This window comes from Astatotilapia calliptera, chromosome 22, assembly GCF_964374335.1.
Source record: "Astatotilapia calliptera chromosome 22, fAstCal68.1, whole genome shotgun sequence".
NCBI classification, from domain to species: domain Eukaryota; kingdom Metazoa; phylum Chordata; class Actinopteri; order Cichliformes; family Cichlidae; genus Astatotilapia; species Astatotilapia calliptera.
Window position 1 is genome coordinate 9,029,704 of NC_137442.1, and position 20,485 is coordinate 9,050,188.

At 38.8% G+C, this 20,485-nt stretch overlaps 3 protein-coding genes across 4 annotated transcripts; all 3 read left to right on the forward strand.

Moving 5' to 3' along the window:
- The first annotated feature begins 156 nt into the window (after positions 1–156).
- Positions 157–9,232, forward strand: tekt2 (tektin 2 (testicular)). 2 transcript variants are annotated; one of them, XM_026156828.2, is made up of 10 exons: positions 157–284; positions 2,022–2,184; positions 2,293–2,418; positions 2,985–3,190; positions 3,273–3,416; positions 3,800–3,914; positions 7,394–7,501; positions 7,593–7,736; positions 7,817–7,896; positions 8,679–9,232. In XM_026156828.2, the coding sequence occupies exons 2-10, from the start codon at positions 2,026–2,028 to the stop codon at positions 8,884–8,886; spliced, it is 1,290 nt and encodes a 429-aa protein (XP_026012613.1). In that variant the 5' UTR covers positions 157–284; positions 2,022–2,025; the 3' UTR covers positions 8,887–9,232. The 2 variants fall into 2 exon arrangements, with proteins under 2 accessions (XP_026012613.1, XP_026012612.1); XM_026156827.2 differs by having other exon boundaries at positions 163–284; positions 1,950–2,184.
- Positions 9,233–10,910: 1,678 nt separating this feature from the next.
- LOC113014963 (free fatty acid receptor 3) lies at positions 10,911–12,403 on the forward strand. Its single transcript, XM_026156847.2, has one exon. It carries the CDS (start codon positions 11,065–11,067, stop codon positions 12,040–12,042), a length of 978 nt encoding a protein of 325 aa, XP_026012632.2. The 5' UTR covers positions 10,911–11,064; the 3' UTR covers positions 12,043–12,403.
- Positions 12,404–17,822: 5,419 nt separating this feature from the next.
- Positions 17,823–19,029, forward strand: LOC113014964 (free fatty acid receptor 3-like). Its single transcript, XM_080296387.1, has one exon. It carries the CDS (start codon positions 17,943–17,945, stop codon positions 18,903–18,905), a length of 963 nt encoding a protein of 320 aa, XP_080152513.1. The 5' UTR covers positions 17,823–17,942; the 3' UTR covers positions 18,906–19,029.
- Positions 19,030–20,485: the final 1,456 nt, after the last annotated feature.

Here is a 20,485-nt window from a genome sequence, read left to right on the forward strand (position 1 = left end):
CTTTTCTCTTTCCCGAAGCAGAATAAGTCTATTAAACTTAAGTCTGCTTCTACAAGTCTAAAAGGAATTTTCCCCGGCTGTCATTTAGGCAAAGTGGATTTAAGTTGCTCGTGTTCCCTGATGATTATTTCCTGGTAATCTGACTCAAAACTAAACGTAATGAAGGTATTTTAATTATTAAAGCCTTTTAGGCGCAAGTTGTGTGTACTTGTTGCCTAGAGACGGTCGCCACGGATAACAAACCCCGGAAAAACCAGCTCAGCTCAGAAGGTACCAGAATTCCGGTGAGTAAGATCGAAGTGACGAAACATTTCAGCTAAATTTAAACATTACAATATTTTTCAGATTTAGATCTAGAAAACATAAAAGGGGGTATCCAGATTCAGAGGGGGAAAACAATAAATATTCAAATGAGCTGGTCAATGTTGGTATTTTCGAACATTGAAGTACATTTAATCAAGGGCAGCACTTCGTTCCACATTTTGGCTATTTTAGCCTACTTGACTGTTTTTATCTTGTTGCATTTTCTGATTCCGCTCTATTGCGTTTAATGCTGTACTCGTTCATTAATAACTCGTACAGTGCTCAAGAAACTACCTGGTACCAGACCCACCTGGCCTTTTTGACGGCCACGTCTGGCCCATGTACCTGAAACATAAAATCAGTTAATTACAGATAAATCGGGGAGACAGCTGGTAGAAAGTTTTGGTTCATTTTTGATCCTTTATTCATGCACGTACATAATAAAAAGTCAAATATAATCTTCCTTTGAACTTGTTTCTACTTTTTGCTAAAATGTTATTTGGAAAAAGAATTGCAAAGGTAGTTTGTACTTTGATTTATTTATATTTTTTGCATGTTTTCCCGCTTTAAATAATAATTATTTATTTTCTTATATTTTTAATCTATCCTTTATTTATACAGGTAGTCCCACTGAGACTCAATGTCTCATTTACAAGAGAGACCTGTTTGAGAATAACAATAAAATTACAACCATAAAAGAAATAATTGTACGTGGTGGTGTAGCCTTTTAGACTCCAATAATTACTTAATTCCTAATATTTCACAAAGGTGTGTCATCTTGTTCTTTCAGCTGCTCCCTTTAACAGTAGATCATCTGTGTCCATCTCACCAACTCCCTAATATCCTCCTCTGTCACACCAACCCTCTGCATGTCCTCCTTTACTCCACCCATGAATCTTCTCTGTTGTCTTCCTCTTTTCTTCCTGCCTGGCCTGAATTATTTTGATTGCACAATCCAAATTATTTATAATAATTAAATTAAAAAGGTCCTTGATATTCTTACATGTTTTTGCAGTTGCTAAGAGGTGATGTAACTTTGAAAGGAGTATTTACACAGTGTAGTATCTGTTTATTTTCGTGCTTTTATCACTGATGTTTTATTAATGTTTCTGTTTCTGGCAGCCCGTTAAATCTCAAATCTGCATTTAGTGTTATTAAATACACAGGGATGGTTTGTTTGTAAGTATGGTTTATTAACACAAAGCACACTCATTCAAATATATATTGTAATAACATCTATCAGTTTACTTTGTCAGCATTTCATAATGATATTATAACTAACGCTCCAGATGGCGCACTTATATAATTAATACACTATTGGGTTTATTGTGTGCAGTTTTGATAGAGTCATAAAATCTAAAGTAGTTGATTAACTGCAATATAGTCACTGACACAAAACAGAGTAACAAACAATGCAATATTTACCTTGGATCAAAGCAAATTACTATTGTGATATTTAATAAAATGGAAACATTCAAAATAAAGAGCAAAATTTTGATGAGTTTTTATGATCGTTCAGATTTTTCAGGGGATATAATGCCATTATTTTGTAATAATATCAGTTTGTAATTGCTACTCATAACTGCACTTTTTTCTGGTAGTACCTTTGCACTGGTAATATATGTGTTGGTGTTTGATCTTCACAGAGACATAGAAAAAGATCCCCCACATTTAGCTGTACGTGAAAGATCCAGTGAATCTGGGCCTTGTTTCAGCAGAAATATGATGCCTTCACTAAATGCAAAGCCTGGCCTGCACCGCAGTGTGTCAGAGTGGACCAGCAACAATCAGCAGCTGTCTGCCACAGCTCAACACGAACGACACATTTCGAATGTCATCAGACAGGAAGGGAGGACACTACGCAACGAGACTAACTTTAAGGTGGGGTCTTGTTTTGTTGGCAGAGCTCAAAGGACACTGTCCACTGGACCATCCAACAATGTCCTTTCTTTCTCCACACGTTGTTAATAAAGCACCTTTTCTCCATAGACACGCTGGGATGAGACTGATACGTGTCGTAGGCTGAGTGACCGTGTTTGGGATGTTGCTCGGTGGAAGGAAGTGTTGGAAACTTGTGCTCAGAAAGTAGATGAAGAGATGGAGACTCTGACACTGGTGATTTATTCAGACTTTTTAAAAGCAGAGGTTGAATCTGTAGACTGTATAAGAAACACGGAAATACGGTAGCTGATATACTTCTTTGTCTAAAAAGTAAAGCCAACATTTCAGTGCCTTAAACCTGTTTTCTTTCTAATGACCAGCAGGTGGTGACACCATCTGGATGTGATAAAATCTCCTGACTCTTTATTTGGTTTAATAACTCAGCAAACATGTTCCTAATATGTTTAAGATCTCAGTCCCTGGTTTAAAGTCTTGTTTAACACAGCCTGATTTGCATTTTGTAAATGAAGCTCTCGTTTGGAGACAATAAATTGGGATGTGCAGAGCCTGAGTAGACTGTGCCCTATAGTGGAAATGTCAGCTTGCCTCTCGCTAATCTTTGATTTCAAAATCCAAGATGGCCCCAGTATGACTGAGAGGTGCCTTTGTCCATTTTGTACATGTGCACATGTGTCATACTTAAAGAAACATCTAGGTGTTTCTTTGTCAAGTGCTCTTAAAATCTTTACTCCTGGTCTCTGAGATAACTTTCATTTATGTGGGCTTCACGCTGGTGTCAGTCCAAAGAGCACACCGAGCAAGCTTTGGCTGCCACTGCTGTTCCTCTGGAGGTCACCACTGAATGCCTGACACTGAGGGAGGGACGGCAAGGGCACGAGCTGGTAACGGACCCCGTGGACGAACAGCTGAAGAAAGAGGTGGAGCTGATTGAAAGAGTGCAGCAAGTTCTGCAGCAGCACACTAGCAGGGCCTTTGAGCAGCTATGGTACGTTTCTGTTTTCCACTGCTGAAAATGCATGTTGACTTTAGCCAACTTCTAAGCTCCTCCCTTTTTCCTGGTTGCTAAGCATTCTGCAGGAGGTGCGGCACCAGCTGACTGCTGATCTCCAGAACAAGATGGATGCTCTGGATATTGACATGTCCTGTCTGTCACTTACGATAAAATCGCCCCACATCTCCCTAAAGACCAACCCGACTCGCATACCATCAGGGTAATCTTCAGATGAGGGTGTGCATGAAATATGAAGTATGCAGATCATAAAATGCTAGTGTATGATATAATTATTATCATAATTAAAAGATTGGTTGAATATTACTCCTCATTTGCTAAACTATGGAAATTCAATTCAACTTCAGTTACATAGAGCCAAATCACAACAAGGTGTTAGAACTTTTCATAAAGCTTTTGTAATATATACTTTTTTACATGAAATTTATATACAAAATTTGTTCTTTTACACACAAAAACCATAACTACTGAGTGTCACTGTAATATTGTGTATTATGCATTTTTGTGATGCTTGGTTACCGCTGTCTATTTAAACCGTATCATTCATAGCAGCTACTACTGTTATAACTGCTGTCTTTGGTGTAGCTCCTCCACCCCCCAGGAGTGGGTCCAGTTCAGCCAGCATAATGTGGCTCGTGCCCATGAGGCGATGCAGGTTTCCCAGCAAATAAGGGAGGATATGAACCTCACCCGAGCACAGGTAGGTGGTTTGCAACTAGTAGGAGTTCTTGAATATGACTTATTATACGACCAAGTACTATTCAAGTATTTTATTTAATTAAAAAAAATTAAAAAATGATAACCACCTAATGACTTTAATATTCATTAAACTGTGCACAAATATGGGTGCAACCCTCTCTCTGTGCTCAGTCTGTGTTCTCCAGATTTGACAAATGTTTATTTAATGATTAAAAGCTTTTTGTGCACACATCATAGATCCATGTTTAAAAGCTTAAATTAAAGAGGAGATATGTACACTCTAAAAAATGTTTTGTTGGCTCAACTTAAAAAAATTGAGGTAACAATTTCCACTCAGCTTTTTAAGTTACAAATTTTGCATATTATTAAGTAAATCCAGCAAGTAATTTTTAGGTTTGGCTAACTCAACTGGTTCAACAAACCAACATGATTTACTTTGACCTGTAAAAGCATAATTAAGTTTAAGCAACCTAATATTAATTTAGAATTTCTGGTAATATTGAGTTGACAAATTACATTAGTTGAGTTAATCTAACTTACTTTTTTACATATATCCTACTCACAATTATCCATGCAAACATAGCCATTTAAATTATTCCAGCTGATGAAACAGTTTATTGCATAACATTTTCGAAGTAATACACTTCTGTGTCATACAACATAAATCAAACATTACAGCAGCCCTTTAATTATAAATGAGTGGGCAAAAACAATAATATATTTCAGTACAATTCCTCCGCAAACAACCTCAGTAACAAAAGAAAATGTAGCATGTTTATTACTTGGACAAGGTGTGTTGAATCAGAAGCTAAAACATACCAATTCACTTCGTTTTTCTTCATCCACAATGGTGTCTACAACTTCTGATTAACTGAACACACCAGCCAATCAACAGTGTTTAGTTATTAATAGAAACAAGCAGAGCAGTGGGGCCTGATGACCGACTTTGAGAACCACTAAGTTTGTACTTAAGAGATATTACCCGTTGGCTGGCTTTAAGCCCATCAAGTTCCAGAAACACCTTCTGGAATACCTCTAGAGTGTTCTTTACTTGTTTGGGGTAGCTCAGATTGAGAGCGTATATAAGTCCCATCATTAAGGCACATGCTCTGGGCACATCAAGGTCTTCCAGGACAGCTGTTCCTTCAATCACAATTTTAGCGACGGCTGGAAGAGACACTGCTGCACGTCTGGTGACTACGATCTTTACCACTTCTTCTGAGAACTGTTCTTCACCATCCTGGCAAGTAGGTTAAAAAGAAACATGTCGGTATTTTATATGCTATTTAAAAATATAACACAAAACAATGTGAGATTTACCTACCAGCTGTTCTCTGAAGAGATCCTCTTCTTTCTCTTTCAAATACACCACCAGGCAACGGATTGCGACCTCTCTTCTTGTTTCCACCGAACTCTGGAGAATAAAGTTTACTAGGCCAAAAGTCAAACACATTACATTCATAGGACTAGCGTTTTGCTAATTATTGATTTAATTTTTGTTTTTAACAAATAAACAATTAAATTTTTATAACTTGAATTTAATCTGTTACATACTGCCCTGCTTTCAATGCACCCTTTGCTAGCAGTAGGTTAAGGTGAGTGAAAGTAAATGTAACCTAGATTTGGAGACTATTTCAAACAGTTTTTGTTGAGCTCTAAGGACTATAAAAGACTACAAAGGCTTACCAAGGCTTTTGAGTTAAGTTATTTTAAGTATAAAACCTTCTCTAAAACACCACAATGAAACACTGAAAAGATGAATCCAAAAACTAAATAAATAAATAAATCTACAGACTGTAATTTAAAATTGGAAAAATTGTGTCATATCCAAATGTGTGAGAGAATTTTCTTTTTAATTATTTGAAGACCACTGTTGACATGCTACAATCCCACACTTCACATTATGCTTACAATTACAGAAGGTAACGAAAGCAAGTCTTATGTGCACACACACAATTTTGTTTTTTTCTTGCTAGGTCAACTAACTTTAACCTCAGGCATATTTCACATTTGAGCTTAAAATATCAATACATTTGATAGAAATACTTTTACTCACACTCTGTCAGTAATTAGTTACCTCACCCAAGACCGTCGAAACACAAATTTACTCTGACACCATGGTAGATAAAAATGCAGGCAGCTGCTGACTGGTTAATTTGAACATATACAGGTTCAAATTGAACATGCTGTGCTGTCTGCAAGGTCTATCAGCTAACCAAATGCACCCTGACAAGTGACAAATTTTAAGTATAAGTGGAAAAATTGACAATTGCGAGGAACGTTTGCAAGCTAAAAGAAAGCTAGCTAACAACTTTAACTTTAGCAACTTTACTATGCTAAACTATGATTAAAACCATCAAATTTAAAGTGTACAAATATAACTTGTAATTAATCTATTTTGAAATTCAATGCTTAGTTAACTCACCGAACACAGTCTAGGGAAACACACCTCTACTCCCACAAAGTGATAAGAATGCAGACAACTGCTACGCCTGTGATGATACGAACATATGCTACGGGGTTACCCTCTGCTGTATGCATGGTCTCATACACACCTATGGCTAACCAAAGTAACCACCAGAGTGACAGATTTAATTGACAGATTTCATTAATAACAGGAAAAAATACAAACGCTCTTTTATACTTTTATAGAGTAACAACTAGCATAACACAGAGTGTCAATTCACATCATGTAGCTGCCATTGTCAGACTAAACTTAAGCAGTAAATTCCTGTAACTAGTACATATTTATAAAAGACTATAAAACAAGAAACTTACCAGGTAGTGGTGCCAACCTCTGTTTTTTTCCGTTCCGTCTTTTTTTATGGCAGTTGTAATTATTTTTTCGTTATGGTCCAGTTATGGGCAGGTCAAACACGAAGGATGTTCAAGCTCACTTTTACATGTTACACAAACTTAATATTTTGTGTTGTTGATTGATGACAAAAGTATTTTGTTCAATATACTCAAACATTTAAGTTAAGGAGGTGTTTATTAATTTCTGTGTTGCACTGACTTATAACATTGATTAGTCAACTCACTGAAACGTGTACATGTAGACAACTTACTTTTTTAAGTAGAAAAATGCTTTTTTGTTAAGTTCTACCTACAAACACCACGAATATTTTTTAGAGTGTAGTTACCACATTTATTAATCACAAAGATGCGCTTTGTGTATTAAATGTGTGTATTATATTTTTATTTTGTTAAAAAAAATCTTCTGATGTCACATTTAATTTAAAAATCATTGATATTCTAGGCAGTTTTAATCTATGGGATAAAGGTTTTACTTACATGTTAATAAGAACATTGTTTCACATGTCGGTGTTTGAACACCCGGGGGCGCTGCAGATGGTTAAAGGATTTCTTTAATTTGATTAATTTATTTTTATTTTGGTTTTCTTATATTGTCCACTAATCTTGCTTAGAGTAGGTGGGGCATATTTGCTGTTAATTTCTTTCTTTCTTTTTATTTCGTAGCTGCAGAATGAGTTGGAGACTCAACGCAGAGCCACAGAGTTTGCTCTCCGCAAACGTAATCACCTTGAAGAGCAGGCCCGACATGAGCTGGAGTGGCAAATAAAAACTGTAAGATCTTATAAATAATAGCTGTTAGCAGCAGGGTGAGGGAGTATAGTTTGTCATCGCATGTTCCCACTGCCTGTACATCCGTCTGTAGACTGAGGAGGAAATGGCAGAAATGGAAATTGACATCCACGGGCTGGATGCAGATCTGCAGGCGAAGACAGCCAACCTGAAGCTTGCTCACACCAGACTGGAGACCAGGACCAACAGGCCTAACGTGGACCTGTGCAGAGATGAGGTATATATCAGTTATATAGCAGCAGATGTGTCCCTGATTGCATTAGAAGTCTTTTCTCCTTTTATCGTGATGGTTTGCAGGTGCAGCACGGCCTCGTTAATGAAGTCCAGCAACTGGAGGCCACGATCGCAGCTCTGAAGCAGAAGCTCTCTGAAGCTCAGTGAGTCTTCATTTTTATTTGTGTGGCCAAACTAAGTAGTATTAACAATAATAATAATATATAAGTATTGTATATATTACACAAAACATATATGTGTTTGTGTAATATACTCTCAACCCTGTTTGGGAGTGTTGAAGCATCAGGGTAAGAATAGAGGTAGATGAAGTGATGCACTCATCAAGCCTGGTGCCTACTGCATAACCCTGTAAAGGAAGTGTTATGACTGGAGGTTGCTTCAGTTCAGCAGGTTGTAACTGAATGACGTTAAATGCCCGAAAAATTAGGTCAGCTTACTATTTTTCCACCAATTTCTTCCCTGATGGCACAGGTAAATTCCAAGATGACAATGTCCAGACCTTGAGAATCAGAGGGATGTGCTGGAGACAGAAGGGTCTGACTCTCCCATCACCAATATGAGATCTTATTGAAATCATACTATGTGTGGCATCATCACATCTCAAGCTTGTCCAGTTAAATAAATATTAGGTCCAATTATAGAATATGTATTCTATATATAATATAGAATATTAGATTGGGAAGTGTATAAACAATCTAATGGAAGAGAAACAGACAAGTTATAGAGTTACCGCTGAAATAACATAGGACTATAAAAATATATCTGTCACTCTTACAATCTTGAATATAAAGAGAAATACATTTTATGGATTTGTGATGTTTTAAAGTAATGATAAACCATAAAACCAAATTCAGAAGAACTTCTCGAGCATGCATGCCACCGGAGCTGATATTCATCCCTGCTCGCTGCTGTAATCCTCTCTCAGGCACTCTCTGCAGAAAATGAAGCTGCATCACTCCCGCATGCTGCAGGATCTATCCAGAAAACAGGAAGCTCTGTCTCTGGAACAACGAAGCCTGAACACCCGCGCTCGCCTCACAGCAACCTCCAGCACCGACAATAAAAACTCGGCGCTCGTGGTCCCGCTGGCAAACTCCAGTGGGAGGAGCAACCTGCAGCTGCTGGCTCAGTGAGAAGATGGTCTGAATGTTTTTGAGGGAAAAAAATCGAATAGTTATTTTAAGTTTAATTTGTTTAACCCTGCAGTCATAAACAAGCAATGGACACACAAAAATCTACTCACACTCTCAGTAAAAGTCTGGGCACAGTTCGCTTCACAAAGTAGTCCCGAAGAAAAAAAACAAACTTACTCCAGCTGCAACTTTTCTCCTCTTGTAAAATTATTCTCCTGACCTCTGTTTTGTGTGGTTAATTTGCATTTTTGTGTATCATAATCCAGCAAGAAATGATTGATTTATCATCTCTAAATTGTGGATTAAACAGTCTTTTGAGTAAAATAAAAATTCACTCTTCAAACTATATCCGGCATCATATAATTATCCAAAATTCACACGTGAAAGTGCACGTTTTCATGTCTGTTTGGTTCTTTTATGCTTTAATGGCTTTGTTTAGTTTTGCCACACTGTTTGATCAACTGACGCTGCTGGCAGCTTAAAAGCTGCAATAATGAGGGGAACTTTGACTCTGATCAAATAACCTGGTAAACAGCCTGCCTAAAATAATAAACCTCACCCGGCGCTGTAGTAAAGTCTTCAGATGGATGTGTTTGTGTCATTCACTGACTTTTTATGAGTCACCAGATGATCTCGGGTGAGCTGTTTTTAACAGATGTTTGGTGAGTAAGATGTGCTCAGATAAGAGAAAAAATTGTATGAAAATAACACTAAAAAACCAAAAAACCCTCCCATGTGAGACAAAAAAGAAGTTACTTTCTAGGACACGATTACTGCACCAGGTGCAAATTACACAGAAATAGTTCTTTCTGTGAAAGAAAGGTTCATTTTAAACACAGATAAACTGTTTACTGGTTAGCTTTTCAGTGCTTAACTCTCCATTTTTGCACAGCTGTGTTAAATTTCCCATTTCTTAATGTAGACATGATCTGTGATGCCCCTGTTTTCCCAATAATTGGAACCATTTTAAGCTGTTCTTTCCAGGAAATATCTCAGAAAAACATCAGAGCATAACTGAAGTATTTTAAATTTGTCAAGCAGTTAATTTTGGCAACACAACTACAACATAGTGAGCATTCGAATAGGTAATGGTGCTGCATTAATACCAATAACAGAAATGGAAGCGCTACCGGAGAAAATGACGCAAGACAGTGCAAACAGAAACGGCCTGAAAGGAAAAACAAAATCAGACTGGTAAATAAAAGCTGTGCTACTGTCACGTTCATTTAACAATACAGGAAAAGTGTCGTCAGTTCATTGCAAACATTCAGATCAAATATCCGAAGACTGGACGCTGTAGACGTTGGTTTTAAAGACTGGATCAATAGACTGATCAAACACCTAATAGCTGTGTTTTGAATGGCGGCAGCTCCATTCTTAGAAAAAAAAAATTGTCGAGTGAATTTTCTGCTCCATTTTCTTCACCAGCAGCCTCCCGCATGACACAACCACCTCGCCTAACACACTTTCCCACATGCACACACAGAACACCCACAATAAGGAAAACACCGTCCACCATAAAACTGTTCAAAGTGCCTTCATGTCACAAACAAATCACCATTTCCCAAAGCCCAACCCATCCTCTGCTCGCACTAACCATCGGTTTTCAGCACATTTATGACTTTACTGCCTGGCCCTCCAGTTCATTTACACAGCCTTGAATTTAAGAGGATGGGCATGTGCTTCCTGACAGGTTGAATTATTCTGAATCATTTCACTTAAGGGCCCAGATGCTAACTGTCTGTTGCCCTTCACTGAGAAGGCAATTAAGGTGGCCTGGTGCCGGCTAAATGCCCCCCAGCTTCTGCATGGGTGAGTACGTCTTGTTATCTGCATCTCTGTCATGATGTCGTATGAACCTCGCCCCCCTGTGTGCCCATACACATCCTCCCATTTGTGGCCACCACCTCTTTTTTTTTTTTGGCATCACCTGTCTCTGTGCCTCAGACCTGCTTGTGCACATGATGGCGAGAGAAACCCGGCTCTTCTGCAGCCACTTTACCGCCTCGGAAAACATTCCAAACGGAGACTTTGCTGTTTTAAAGACGTTGTAGATAAACGGAGAGGACAAAAGGTCAGCAGTGTGCATATTTCCAGGCAGGACTTTTCTTCAACCTTCAAACTATGTCATGGTAAACTGGAGGCGGTGCTACCAGTTTAGTGAACTCATCTGAAGAGATGCAGCTGGCTGTCAAGGACTGCATTGCTCTCATCATCTACATCTTGACCTTTCTGCTCGGCCTTCCTGCCAACCTGCTCGTCTTCTTTGTGTACATGCGCAAGGCTCGTAAACATGGTGCCACACCCAACGTGGTCTACGCCCTCAACTTGTGTCTGGCCAACTTGGGGCTGTTAGTCTGGCTGCCTGTCAAGACTCTGGAGACTTTGCTTCAGGACTGGAGGCTGCCTGCTCCCGTGTGTCTTGTCTACAACTTCTTCCTCTTCTCGTCCCTGTATGGCAGCTGTCTGTTCATCACTGCTGTAACAGCGGGTCGTTACTTCAGCATAGCATTCCCGATTGTCTACAAGAGATGGCGCTGTGCTCGTAACTCCTGCATCATCAGCGCTGTCTTGTGGCTGTTGGTGGTGCTACACCTCAGCCCTGGCGTGATGGTCGAAGAAGGGAGTTTTTTTGTTTCCACAGGTAATAACTCCTCAGTTTGCTATGAAGTTTTTAGTGCGTCCCAGCTGGCCGTGCTGCTGCCACTCCGCCTGGAGATGGCCATCACCCTGTTTCTTTTGCCTCTGATTGTGTCAACTTTTTGCACGATGCGCTGCGTCACGCTGGTGTGGCGCTCGAAATTGTCCCCCATGGGAAAAAGAAGAGTGCTGGCTGTTGCGCTGTCCACGCTCGCTGTGTTTGTGGTTTGCTACGCACCCTACAACGCCTCACACGTCGTGGGGTTTGTGATGGGGGAGAACGTGAAGTGGAGGACGTACGCTATGCTGACGAGCACCTGTAACGTATTCCTGGACCCTGTGGTCATGCTGATGCTATCTCCAGTCATGTCAAGAGGCATCTTGGGAAGAATCTGTGGACGGCAAAGCCAGTTCAGCCACAGGGGGGGTTCTCGGTACCGGTGTAAAGCCGTCAGTGAAGCTTCAAAAGTTAGACCACCAACTGTCCCATCTGAGGGGAGCAAACCTGGGGCTTAGATGACCTGAGAGTGTCACAAGGAGACTGTGCAACAAATTCAAAAGAAGAAATGGTGCAAAAACATTTAGTCTGATATGACCACTCTTCATGTACCAGTAACCTCTGCAAACAGACCCAGTAAACCTCCTCCACACTGACTGTCCAGCTACATGAAGTCTGTTAATTCAGAGCTGACTGACTTCTTCAAAGCTTTGTGTCGTCAGGCGTTAACGACCTGTTTAGACCAAATGTTTCTAAAGAAAAGAGATGATGTAAAAGCCTATTTTGCAGACTGAATACAGCTGTAAGGTACTGCTGTGTCACATGTAATGTTTTGCTGATTCTTGTAACATCCTTGTTTTGGATTAAAATGATGTGTGGATAGTATGTGAAATCATTGTTTTTGACCAGGCACACTGTGTATGTTTAAACATTTTATTTCAGATTTCATGAGGAATGTTTATCGGCTGATTTTAAATGGCTCCATCTGGTGTCTCAAGCTGTAAAAGCTCACTTTAAAATCTGTCATGTTTTGGACAGTGTTCAGTATTATAAGACATTTCTCACAGGTGAAGCTAATCACAACACAGCTGCCTTGATTTTCAGTGGCAGAATTATCAGCACGGCAACATGAAACAAATCTTTAATGTTATTAGTTACACCTGTGTGTGTGTACATGTTTAGATATCTTTTTGAGGACAGAATATGCCTTTTTCCCAATAAGTGACTATTAGTCCCCACAAGTAGTGGGGACTAATAGTCACTTATTGGGAAAAAGTGCCCTTCCCCTCAAGTTTGAAGGCACTTTTGAGGCTCAAAATGTGTTTTTAGTGTCAGGGTTACAATTAAATTATGGTTAGGTTTAGTCTAAGGGTCAAGGTTAGGGTAAGTGTCTGGGGAAAGCATTATGTTAAAAACATGTCCTCACTAAGATATGAAAACGAGTTTGTGTGTGTGTGGCGTGTGTGTGTGTGTGGCGTGTGTGATGTGTGTTCTGTGTGTGTGTTTTAAACAGCTTTTTGATAAACTTTAATTATCAAAAATATGATGTCTGAAATTAATTACATTTAAATGAACATCATAAATTTTTTGTTTGTGCATAAATTGATCAGTTCCTGAAAAGTTGAGTCTCTTGACTAATAAAGCAGTGTGTTTACAAATGTGTTGTGTTGTTTGTCTTTTCAGAAAATTTAAAATAATAAATCTGACTTGTGATCAATCACGGGTGACTTTAATGCAAAGTTGGAGATGAGAGGTAAGTCTTGGATCAAGAAATAAAAGCGGTCAGCATCTTATTGGACAGATAAAGCAAAATCACTATATCATTGGAAATAGATGACATTGCCTTCAGTGAAAGCTTGTAAAGTGTATCCGGGGGCAGACTCTTGTAGTGATCGTAGTCCATTTCGCTTTAAGAAAACAAAGAAAGTCCTAGATGCCTACAATACCTGTTCTCATGTAAGTATGGATATTAAACAAGAAACCTATGAACACCATCAGTTCAGCAGAGATGTGAGTCATCGTGCACTGACAGACTGACTAATGAAGATGTCTTAAAAAGAGCAAAACAACTTTGTAAAAATATAATGATTGAATAAAGATTCCCATTATAATAGATATGTTTCATCACAGGACACATATCCCTCTAATGGGATAACTACACTCCTCACAGCAGAACAGTGTTAGGGTCAAGTTTTCTCTTTAGTTTGTCACCTTTGTGAGACCCTGTGTCCTCATCCTGAACCTTATACTTCCTCCTGGTCAATAAAGTAATAATAATAATAATAATAATGGATTGCATTCATATAGCGCTTTTCGAGACCCTCAAAGCGCTTTTACAATTCCACTATTCATTCACTCTCACATTCACACACTGGTGGAGGCAAGCTACACTTTAGCCTCAGGGCAGCTGTGGCTAAAGTGTGCTATACTTTGGTGACTTTATTGTCTGATGCTGTAAATAAACCCGTTGTCTTCATATGAGGACATTAAAAATTACTAATGTTATTAACGTTCAAAAAAGATGCTTAGAGTTACACCAATCAGGTAACACTAATCCCAAATAGCTAGTAGAAATTAAAGATCCTTCCTAAACAATAGCTTGGGTCTCAGGAAACACCTGTTTTGTTATAGCATGCTAAAAGAACATAGACTGTTTAAGTAAATACACTACACACATATGATAATACTTAAATAAAGAGATATGTAATACATACATATCTCAGTTATAAATTATGCTGTACTTTTGTGTTTAATAAATAAAAAATAATAAATTAACAGACTTCCAACCAATATGTATTAAGTAAAATAAATAAATACAAACAATGCAAAGTAAAAATAAAAAATTATAACATACAGACTAAAACACAATTAAAACACACGTGTTGATAAGCTTCTGTGTTCCTCTTGGATAACCTGCATGCAAAGGTTTTAGTGGAAAATTTCCAAATAAACACTCGGACTCTTGGCTCGCGTTCAGCGCTACTGTATACGAGCCACCGCATGATAAACACATCTGGTCTTAATGTGCCTATAATGTTCAGCTTCCACTTATGCACATCAGACTGGGGTCATCTGACGCTGTCCTGCACATAAATCCTTGTTGTTTAGAGATTTGATGTGCTCTGAAGTGATATAAAAAGAGAGGCTGGTGGGAGGGGTTGAGACACAAACACACCCAGTGTTAGAGCACAGCGGAGCTGAAGGACTAAGTGGGCAGCAGACTGATCACATCACGTCAGGTAAACCAAACCATCTGTGTCTTTATCATGTTTATTTAATCCCTATTATTGAATTTTTGGTGCCGTATATGACATCAAAAATGACTCAAAGTCATACTTTCAGGTAAATCTGGAAATGTATAGAAAAGTGAGGATTTAGAAACATTTTAAAAAGTGTAACCAGCTTACAGCCGTTGTTCATGTATTATATGCGTTTCATATTTTTGTTTTTAACTTTGCTGAAGTTATAAGTGAAATGCAATCAGGAATGTGACTGACAAGCTTCATGTTAGGCAACAGTAACAAGGCTCTTCATATTTTTAGAAAAAATTTTTTTTCATTATTTTTAATAAACCCACCTTATTATATTTTACATTGCAAGCAGAGCTGGTTCTGCTACACTCCAGGTGTTAAACGTGGCCCAAAACTGGCCCACCTCACTGGATTGCTGAAAAATCATTAATTAACTCCAACGTTATCAGATCAGATCGAAATTTGTTGTATCCCAAGTTGCTTCATTAAGAATTCAATTCCATCGTCATTACTGGAGTCTGTACATGTTTTTTAATGTACATGTAATTGTCACAGACCCCACAGTTAATCCCTGTTCTCTGTTTGGTTTGTAGTTTTATTGATGGTTCAGGGTTTGTTTATCATTTATTCCAGAGCATCATGGGTCTTCAGTGTGTTTGTGGACTCATTATATACCTCTCTGTGTCACCTCTTCTGTTATGTTCATGCATGTTATATGTTTGTCCTTATTTCAGTGCAGCTCTTATTGATCCCCTGCTTTGTTTTGATAGTGTTTATCTCTTGTGCCCCTTCTTCCTGCATGATTACCCTGAAATATGTCTCATTTCTTTCCTGATATTTCCACTCCTCTGATTAGCAGTCTGTGTATAAATAGTCCTCCCCCCATCCTTTGTAGAGTTGTCTGCTGTTCTGCTGTGTATGTGTTCTTGTGTGGATTTTATTTGTCTTGCTTTTAGACTTCTACTTGGACTCTACTATTTTGTTTATTGGACTTTTAAATGGCTAGCTTTTGTTTATTGGAACTGCTCCTCTCTGTTTTGGGGTCCTCTCACTAAAGCCCCTGTGAGAGTAATGACAACAGACTAAATCTGGAAAAGACCTTGTTGAAATAGTGCTGCTTTATCTTAATCATGTATTTGTAAATGGATGGTTCAGTAAATGTTTGCTTGCTTTTACTTGTCACAAAAGCAGCTGGGATAACAGTTGTGAGTTTGGACAGTCATCGTGCCATAAAATGGAAATACGATGTACAAAATTTGGATTCATCACTCTATCGCACTTGCTTCAACTGATTTTCAGACCAGTTGTTGTGTAATTTGGCACACCTGTGCTTTTTCTCCCCTTTTCCCTCCTTTAAGACTGGCAGCCTAAGAGCTGAGACTATTTCTGATGGGGGTTTGGCAAAGAGTAAATGGATCAGCGCTCCCTAGTGAAACAATTAAAAACTAGTTGTGTAAACACAACACTGGTTCATCTCCTGAATTTGGTGCCTTCTTCTGCTTGAATGACTCATAGGTCAGTGTTAAAAGAAAACAAGAGAACAAAACACAAATAAACTAAACACTCCTCCCTCTGAAAATGGTTAGGCACAAGGACTGGACTGAAAGAAAAACTTTGAAAGATAAAACTTGAAGAAAACTTAAAGAAATCAGGGGTGGCTCAAAAAGAAGCACTTTTACGGCTTCTTTTTTATTTTGACTTGGATTTCAAAATTAGGTATCTTGTAGTTTAATGCACTTGCAGATCGTTTTGTGGGATCCGACAACGAAAAAATGAAGAAAAGGAAAGTGTAGCTTCCTCTGCAAAACTGCAGCATTTTGCCAAAATGTGTTGATATAGAAAAAAAAAATTTGCTTTTTTAAAAAAGGTAAATTCTCTTCTCTGGTCGCAGCAGAGCAGAGAGAGGAAACAATCTTCCTCCTCTCTTTGTTAGTGCCTTGGCCTTTTACACGAGAAGTTCTGATTAATCATTTCCACCTACGCTGTGCCGAGCTTCTCAGCGGTTGCTGGGAGATGATGTTTGGAGAATGGTGAGAACGAAATGTCCAGAAGTTTATTAAATTTCCGCTGGCGAAGGAGAGACTGTAGGCGCAGAAGGATGACAATATTAGGGGCAGTCTTGTGATGTGATCAAACAGTCTGTTTCCAAGAGGTGAAGAGAGCTGCAGCACTACAGAGCACTCTGTGATGGAGAGGCTGGATTTCAAAGCCTGAGTGAGGTGAGTTTATCTCCAGCTAACTTCGGACGGGGCGTATTTTATTTCTGGATGTCTTTATATGCAGAAATTTTGTCCCACTTTCTCCATTTCTTTGACAATAAGATGTTGCAGGTAAATCTGAGCCAAATGGACTCAGATGTTTGTTACTTTTTAACAGTCAGCTTTAAAAGTCTGTGTGGTTAGAAAGTTTGGGGGAGTTTCTTTCTGATTGCAAAGAAGAATAAAAAGTATTTTATTCCTCTGTAGCAGAGAGCTCACCAGTTGCTCCAGTTCCTTTTTTTTTTTTGTTTCCCAGAAAAAACGTTGACACTTCATACACCACACTAATTCTGAAGTTCTACTTTTAAATAAGAAAAAACAAATTTGTGCATCTTTAAATTTAAATGTTTTCTAGATGGTAAGGTAGCAATCAACTGATGTGTTAGAATATTCCACTGTGGATTTTTTTCTTTTCTTTTACGGAAATTATTATTTGCAAATGTTTGAATCTGATGTCAAAGAGCGTGTGAAGCTTTAGAGAAGATAATGTGCTGTTGTGACCGCTGCTTGATTTGTTCTGTGTTTAAAGCCAAAGTTCAGTGCCTTTACCTGGTAGTGGCAAGGAAAGAGCAGGCTGATGACTTTCTGAAAAACCTTCTTTTGTGTATTTTTTAAACATTTTAGCTTAAAAAACAAACAAACAAACAAATGCAAAAGACAAGAACTGGTTTCCTTTGCAAACAAGATAAACTGACTTATTAATATTGATGCATGGAGTTATATAAACATTCACATCTCTATGGCAGATGAAATATATTAGCTGTTTTTCTATTAAGCTTTCTTTCTTTCTGATGTAAAGTTAAGAAAAATGTAAGTATGAGCTGTTTCTGAGTCTTTGGTGCTACTTGATCACAACTTGCTTTCTTCCTCCCTGCAGTGTCTGTGAGAGTGTGTCCCTAAGAAGACACCATGGCATACAATCTGTTGCTTTCTGTCTACATTATCACCTTCCTCATGGGAGTTCCCGCCAACATCCTGGCATTTGGTACCTTCTGCCGCAAGGTGTATCGCAAGCCAACCCCGATAGACATCCTCCTCCTCAACCTGACCATCTCCGACCTGATTCTCCTGGCTTTGCTGCCTTTTAAAATGAAGGAGGCCTTTGATGACATGGAGTGGTTGCTGCCCTACTCCCTCTGTCCCTTCACTGGGTTTCTCTTCTATGTCACCATCTACAACAGCACCCTGCTGCTCACCGCCGTGAGTGTGGAGCGTTACCTAGGGGTCGCCCACCCCATCAGGCATTCCCTCCATCGGCGGCCTCGTTATGCTTTGTTGGCCTGTGTCATGTTCTGGTTGCTAACGTCTCTGAACCTCATCGTCGTCTACATCATGCCTTACCTCCAGTGGAGACACACCAATGGCAGCACTCCCGCCACACCTCCACCTAGCTGCTACCTGAATTTCTCCGACAAAGAGCTTGCAATCCTGCTGCCGTTCCGCCTCGAGCTCTTCCTCGTCCTCTTCTGCATCCCCTTCATCATCTGCTGCTTCTGCTACGTCAACCTAATCCTTATCCTGTCCCGTCTCCCAAATATCAGCAGGCGGCGGAGGCTGCGATGCATTGGTCTGGCTCTTGGCACACTGATCGTATTCTGCGTCTGTTTTGGTCCTTACAACATCTCCCATGTGGTAGGCTTTGTCAATAAGGAGAATCAGGAGTGGAGGACTGTGGCGTTGCTTTCCAGCACCTTAAATGCCTGCCTGGATCCATTTATCTTCTACTTGTCCTCGTCAGCCGTTAGAAGCATGTTAAAGCACTGCTTCAGGAACATCACAGCAAAGCTGCACATCCTGCGGTGTGAAGAGACTCAACACCGTCCTCAACAGAAACCAGAAACTGAAAAATACAAGAAAGCGGAACCTTCTTGAAAGTTCTAGAGAAATTCTGAACGTATTTATTTTATACAAAAGATATGGACAAAATGAAAAGCCAGGAAATGTTGTTCCACTGTGAGACTGAGTTAGTTCCTGTTGGTGTCAGTGGTTTAATTTATTTAAGGTAAAATATTTAAAGCTGAGTTTGAGTGATATGAATTAATTTCTGTATTGTCATGTGTGTTAACTGTGTTACTGTTGATTTTATAAACTGATGTCATAAATGACCATAGTATTTCGTTACCAACTTAAATAGGACTTTAAATAAGAGCTAAAGAAAAATCTGGTTTAGTAGATTAGTTTTATCTCCTAAAAATACAGTAATTATTATTTTTCCCCCTGAATCAGGTCTTATTGTGATTAAGATCTGAGAAAATGAAAACAATTAGATATAAACACAGTCTGCAAACCAAACTAGTAGAACTACACAACCAAAGAAATAAGAAGCTATGAAAACAAACTCTGATAAATGTTTTAAAACTCTCCAAAGGAGGATAATGTATTTTAAATGAAGTTTTGTCTTTTTTTAGGTGGATAAAATGCTGAAAAATTGAGTAGGAGAAATAACTTATTAGAAAAATGCAAAAATAAGTGCGCCAAGGACGGAGCCCTGTGGAAGCCCATTTTGGATTGGTTGAGATCTGTGGACCAGCTTTTGAAAATGAAAGTTATTATTTTAATGATGAAAAAGAACACTTCTTTATCATTACACTTTAAATACAGTAATAGCTAAAAAGGTGTTTTGTTTGTTTTTAGTTATTTGCTCAGGTGGAATGGTAATCTACGGAGGTCCAGACTGTTATAAAGTTAAAGCTTATTATCTTTTTGTTTATCTTTACTCAGAGGCTAAAGGCGCACTCCGTCTGTCTTTTGGCTATAAATGTAGCAGGAAACGGGCCCTTCAGAGCACCTGCTGTATACACTGTGCTGTACTCATGTCACTCAGAGTTCAACAAGGACACTGTTTAATTAAAGATAAGTGTTTTATAGAGATAAAGCAATTAAAAAACCCACGTTAGACCATATAGGCAGGAAGCGGAGAGACTGTACATTGCTGAGCTAATATGAAGTTATGAGCACAGACGGCCCGGAAGTGTAGACACAGATTAAACATGGATGTAGTGACACAGTTATAAAGTGTGTGTATTTGTGCTCTGCAGAGACTTCAGACAGTAACTGATAACCGACTTCAGGCCATTTCCTGTCAATAATAATGAACACCGCACTCGTGCGCAGGTGCAGAGATGCACACAGCTCATAGCCCTTTATCGTATCCAAGTATACACTGCACTCAGTGTGCACAAACAGTTTATTTTGAGCCGTCAGGCTGAATGCTGGAAGCAGGTGTGTTTGAGTACTACTTACATGGTTTTTGCATGGATGTAGAAATACCTCAAACACGAATAATGCACTGTAAAAATACTAACGTGTTTAAAAGAAAACTGGAAATACATTTTGAAAACATTTGCTCTGGACTGCTTTTATTACTACTTAATTACTTGCGTAGTAAGATACTAGTGCATACCAAGAGCTCAGCTAGTTTATTAGTTTAGCTAGGACTGCAGCTAATGGGA